The 6,049-nt window shown below is 32.9% G+C and overlaps 1 protein-coding gene across 1 annotated transcript in view; it reads left to right on the top strand.

Annotated features, from left to right (window-relative positions):
- The window catches only part of TOP2B (DNA topoisomerase II beta), a 47,515-nt gene that overhangs the window by 22,430 nt on the left and 19,036 nt on the right, over positions 1-6,049 (top strand). The window contains exons 16-21 of the mRNA XM_034662077.1: positions 1,180-1,272; positions 1,360-1,474; positions 2,877-2,998; positions 3,192-3,340; positions 3,889-4,120; positions 5,699-5,833. Coding sequence (XP_034517968.1) covers positions 1,180-1,272; positions 1,360-1,474; positions 2,877-2,998; positions 3,192-3,340; positions 3,889-4,120; positions 5,699-5,833 — 846 coding nt within the window. The remainder of the gene's footprint in view (positions 1-1,179; positions 1,273-1,359; positions 1,475-2,876; positions 2,999-3,191; positions 3,341-3,888; positions 4,121-5,698; positions 5,834-6,049) is intronic.

Genomic DNA, 6,049 nt, shown 5'->3' with positions numbered 1-6,049 from the left:
TTTTCCACATTCTGGATTTTGCTGATTATCCCTGTAATCTCATTAAATACATAGTATGTTCCTCTGCCTCTTATTTTCTGTTAAGTGGTAGTTAAATTGGAGGCTTGATACAGATTTGGATTAGATTTATGCGGCAAAAACATTTAACAGGTGGTATTGTATATTTACATCAGGAAGCATGTAATGTCTGATTTTTCTTTGTCTATTAAAATCGATCTGTTGGTACAGTTGTTGCCAGCTTGATCCATCAGCTTTTCACCTAACGGTTTTAAACAGCCATTAATGTTCATAATTCATGTAAATTTTTTCAGCTTTTTTTAAGAATTGACAAAATTACACATCTAAAGTGTACAACATGATTTGATATATGTATATGTTGTAAACTGATTACCACAATCAAATTAATTAACATATCCATCACCTCACAGTTAATTTTTTGTGTGTATGGAGGGAACATTTAAGAGCTCTCTCAGCAATTTTCAAGTATACAGTATAGTATTATTAACTGTAAGCACCATGCTATACATTAAATCCTCAGAACTTATTCACCTTACAATTTAAAGTTTGTACTCTTTGATTGGCATTTCCCCATTTCCCCCTCTCCCCAGTCCCTGACAACTACCATTTTACTCTCTTTTTATGAGTTCAAATTTTTAGATTCTACATGTGAGCTCATATAGTATTTGTCATCTCTGTCTGGATTTTTTCCAATTTTATTTTTTAAATTGTGCAGGGTTGGGTACCAGTACAGCCAAAGAAGCAAAGGAATATTTTGCTGATATGGAAAGGCACCGCATCTTGTTTAGATATGCTGGTCCCGAAGATGATGCTGCCATTACCTTGGTAATAAAGTTAATTAAAAAATTTTTTTCCAGATATCCATCCCCCGTCCTGTCATACCTTTCTTCCTAGTCTTGGTTTTCTGTAAGTCTCTTTTGAACTCTGCTGCCCAAACTAGTTAATCTTAGCGTTTCTTAACCCTAGTCTCACACACAGATTATGCTCTGCTTTCAAAGTTCTTTAATTGAAAGACTTTTGTTCAAGTTTATTTTTGGCAAAAGCCTATTGGGGGAAAAAGCTCAATTTCTGAAAAATTAATAATTCTTTGCCTTTATAAATTTTAATCGTATAATGAAATTTAATTTTTAATGTGTGAAATTGTTACCTGGAATCTTTCAGGCATTCAGTAAAAAGAAGATTGATGACAGAAAAGAATGGTTAACAAATTTCATGGAAGACCGGAGACAGCGTAGGTTACATGGCTTACCAGAGGTTAGTCATAAAGAGTGGTGGTCTGGGGGAAGAGACTAAAATTCATGCAGGAATAATGACAATGTTGCTATGTAACTTTTCTCTTAGCAATTTTTGTATGGTACAGCAACAAAGCATTTGACTTACAATGATTTCATCAACAAGGAATTGATTCTCTTCTCAAACTCAGACAATGAAAGATCTATACCATCTCTTGTTGATGGTAAGTAGCTTTTGTTTTAAAATCTCTCTCACTTTTGTATATAGTTATTGAGTATATGTTAATTTCATGTACTCTAAGCCATTCTTATAATAAAATTTAAAATTCTGAATTCGTTTTTGAGATCCTTTGGTACGACTGAAATCTTTCATATTTCTTAATTTGAATCCCTTAAGCTCTTTTTAAGCTTTTCAGGAAAATTAACCTTAAAGCCAGTTTTTAAAAGCTTTGCCCCAGGTTGATTGCAGACTTTTAAAAATATAAAATAAAATGGGATTTTTATAAATTTGAAAATAGTTATCTGAGACTAAATTTTAAAAACACTTCATACCTTAGTACCCCAAACCTAACTTATGAAACTTGCCAAAAAAATATTTGGAAACTGGTAGCCGATAGAGCAGATTTTTGTCTTCTGTCTAGAAATATTTAATTTTTGTTTTATAATTTTTAGCAGGTTGATCTTTGTGTTACTTGAGTTTTTAGCTAATAGCAAATGGTTCTACCCATCCAATTCAGCTTTAAGTTACATCCCTTCTATGAAATCTTCTCTAACAATTGCAGTCTAAATTGGTTTCAGATGCCTAAACTTCTATTCCAATATTGTGTGCCTCTTATTTTACTTGTGTCAATTTTGCCTCCTCAATTAGATTATAAAATTCTCAAGGAAAGTGGCCATATTTTGTCATCTTGTTTCTACCATGCTCTGAGCCCACGATGATGATGATAGCTAGCATATACTGAAAAGTTTATTACTGTGCTCATTGGCCTAGAGCAAGAAGAATGATAAGGAAGCAGAATGCTTTGCTTGCATTATCTCATGTAATCCTTATGATCACCCTGTTAGGAAGGTAATTATTTCTATTACACTGATGAGGACGCTGAGACTATTGTTTTAGTAAATTTGCAAAAAGTCAAATAGTAAATGGCCAAGTTGAGAAGAGTATACAGATCAGTGAGATTCTAAAGCCTGCATTCTTAACTGTCACAACCCATCTCTTCTTTATAAGGGTTTTCTGATTTGGGATACTCTAATAATATACTTTTTCGGCTCCTTGATGGTTTGCTACTACTTGAGTTACAACCAGACATTTTGGGTGTATGAATGTTTGGGAACTCGGCAACTTCTGTGAAAGGGATTTGGTGCCATTGAGCATTTCTTTAAGACCAGAAGGGGTGGTCTTTTACCTGGCACCTTTTGGAATAGGCTGAGATGGTATAAAAACATGTTACTCTGTACTTACTGTGTTACAGAATCTCAAGTAACAATTTTACTTATTTTTCAAAAGCAAACTATATCTTGCTTTTTTTCTCTTGAATATATAGAACACTGTTGTCATTAAAAGAAACATTTCAACTATATCTGGAGTAATATTTTTAAAAGAGGGTTGTTCTTTTTAAAAAATAGGTTTTAAACCAGGACAACGAAAAGTTTTATTTACCTGTTTCAAGAGGAATGATAAGCGTGAAGTAAAAGTTGCCCAGTTGGCTGGATCTGTTGCGGAAATGTCTGCTTATCATCATGGAGAAGTAAGCATTAAGATTGGAATCAATTCAAAACTATACTTACTGGCATGAAGAATGATAATTAAGCATAATAAAGTATTTTTTCTTTTATAAGTTCTCTGGAAATGTAAGAGAAGAATTTGGATTTTAATAAAAATTAGAGAATATGTATAGAAAATTTAGAATATTAATGTTACATTCTGTTTCTATGCTATAGCAAGCATTGATGATGACGATTGTGAATTTGGCTCAGAACTTTGTGGGAAGCAACAACATTAACTTGCTTCAGCCTATTGGTCAGTTTGGAACTCGGCTTCATGGTGGCAAAGATGCTGCAAGCCCTCGTTATATTTTCACAATGTTAAGGTAACAGTTTGCTGATACAGTGGTATAAAGTTCTATTTGAAGTATACTGGAACTAATTAAATGTTTAATAGAATTATAAATATGGAGAGATGATTGGGTACTCTTTTGAGGGCAAACGTTCTAAATTATTTGATTGCAAATAGAATGAAGTTTGTCGATCTCAGTGCTTTGAGTTATTGGTGAAACCAGTCCTAATTAATGTAAGGATTTTTTTCTGGTCCAACTTTACTTTTTAGGCTGAAGAAGGGTTTTGGGGTTTAGTCGGTATAAGAAGAAATCCATAAAACATGATTTATCAATACTAAGAAATTAGGTGGGCTAGTAAGTAAGCGCATAAGTAAAATAGGGCTATTTTATTCTGGGTTTCTGCCTTTTGTGCTTATTTTATTTCTGTAGCTTTCTGGTGTAAGTTTAGGTAAACTGTATTGTTAAGTACATGTAATCAAAATTTTAAAAAAGCATTTTTCTTAATTTTTGAAATGTAAAGTCTTTAGAAAGTTTTATTTCCTAAAACAGGACATTTTTCCATATTTTTTCCTTTTCATTAGCTCTTTATCAAGACTGCTTTTTCCTGCTGTGGATGACAACCTGCTTAAATTCCTTTATGATGATAATCAACGCGTTGAGCCTGAGTGGTATATTCCTATAATTCCCATGGTTTTAATAAATGGTGCTGAGGGCATTGGTACTGGATGGGCTTGTAAACTACCCAACTATGATGCTAGGGAAATTGTGAACAATGTCAGACGAATGCTAGATGGCTTGGATCCTCATCCTATGGTAATTATTTAGAACTTTCTGCTTACATTGTTTATTTAACAAATGATGTATGAACTACAAAGTCCAGTCATTTTAGAAAAGTTAATGGAACCCTTTGCATTTTGGAATATATTGCGGACAAATAAAGACCTTATTAGTGTGTAACTTGATATGAGCTTATAGTTAAAAGATATAAGTTTTGGAAAAAGCCTGTAGATAAGGATTATGGGGAAAAACTGTACTGAAAATTAAAAATAGCTCATATTTCAGGTTTTCAGATATCTAAATTATATAGAGAATAATGTTTTTATGACAAAATTATATGCAATTTTGTTTTTGTTCTCAAACTAAGTCATATTAGAGTTGTAAGGAATCTTAAAAACACATTGTATTTATTTTAATGTATCCCTATTTTTTAAAAATTTTTGTCCTTATATCCTCCACTGTGCTTGTTTTTGCCCCAAACTCCCTCCAAGAAAAACTTCTCAAATAAGTGTCCTCCTCTTTTCTATGTGATTTAATATCATCTGGAAATTTCCCTTTATCATGATACACTTAAATAAAAGTGTTTTTGTATTACAAAAATGGTAGTGTGCATTGTAGAAAATATAAATAAGCAAAGAGGAAAAAATACTAAAACCAGCATATGGAAACAAACTTCATATTTTTCTGTATTTCTCTCCAAGTTTTATTCCATTCTTATATTTTAAAATAAAACATTATGAGTGTGATTTAAAATCTGTTTTTCTCCCTAAATACTTTAAAGTACTTTAAAATATTTCTAATAGAAGCATAAAATGCTTTATGATTATAGTATTTTAATTCTTTCAGATATATTTTAGAATGTTAAGACAATCTATTTGGTCAATACATGCTTTTCATGTGCTTAGTATATATATATATGGATACTTATATGTGTATATAGATACATATACATATATATGTAAGAATATTCAAAATCGAGCAGGGTATGAAGAAGAGTAGTGGTCTGGAAGGCAAATCATTGGAAAAAATTTAGAAAGATTGGGCCCACACTGTGGATGGCTTTCAATATAACATCCAAGGAGTTAGATTTTAAAGGATTATTAATCTAGGGGAGAAGGAGGTATAGAGGCAATAGGTTGAAAAAAATATTCTAAAGCTATTCTAAAGAGACTAGGAAAGATGATGCTAAGTGGTTTTTTTTTTTTTTTTTTTCTCTTTTAAAGATTATTTGAGACAGAGAGAGAGTGTACAAGAGCAGCGGGGAGGAGCAGAGGAGAGGGAGAAGCAGACTGCCCACTGAGCAGGGAGCCCGAGGCTGGGTGGTATCCCAGGACTCTGAGATCATGACCTGAGCTGAAGGCAGACACTTAACAGAGTAGCCAGGTGCCCAAAGCTAAGGTTTTGAGATTGGGAGATGCTGAGATTATATTAACAGAAGCTGTGAATTCAAGATTAAGTGATTATTTGGAGATGGACTATTAAGGATGAGGAATTGAGTTTCAGTCATGTTAATCTGTTAGTAGCAGTAGACCATAGATTAAGGGGCATTCAAATACTATACTGGCAGTTAGGAGAGAAGTCAGGGCCTTAAATTATTTTTATTTTCCTCTGCAGCTTCCGAACTACAAAAACTTCAAAGGAACCATCCAAGAGCTTGGTCAAAACCAGTATGCAGTCAGTGGTGAAATATTTGTGGTGGATAGAAACACAGTAGAGATTACAGAGCTTCCAGTTAGAACTTGGACGCAGGTTAGTAGAAGTATTTTAGCTGCCTGTCAGGAGGGCAGTGCAGTGCTTTCTGGTAAGAATATGATTCGTCATTGTTTGTATAGTGTTTAAAAATTCCTGTATACATTTTTGACCCATCCGATTAAATCTGTGCTTTGAATATTCAAATAGTAATTTAAAAGTTTAATTTCTCTAAATGTAGAATGACTTAAGCCAGCTTGGAACCCTTATAAATAT

The sequence above is a fragment of the Ailuropoda melanoleuca genome, chromosome 6, assembly GCF_002007445.2.
Source record: "Ailuropoda melanoleuca isolate Jingjing chromosome 6, ASM200744v2, whole genome shotgun sequence".
NCBI lineage: Eukaryota > Metazoa > Chordata > Mammalia > Carnivora > Ursidae > Ailuropoda > Ailuropoda melanoleuca.
The sequence above is the reverse complement of the archived record's forward strand: the minus strand, read 5'-3'. Positions and strand labels throughout refer to the sequence as shown.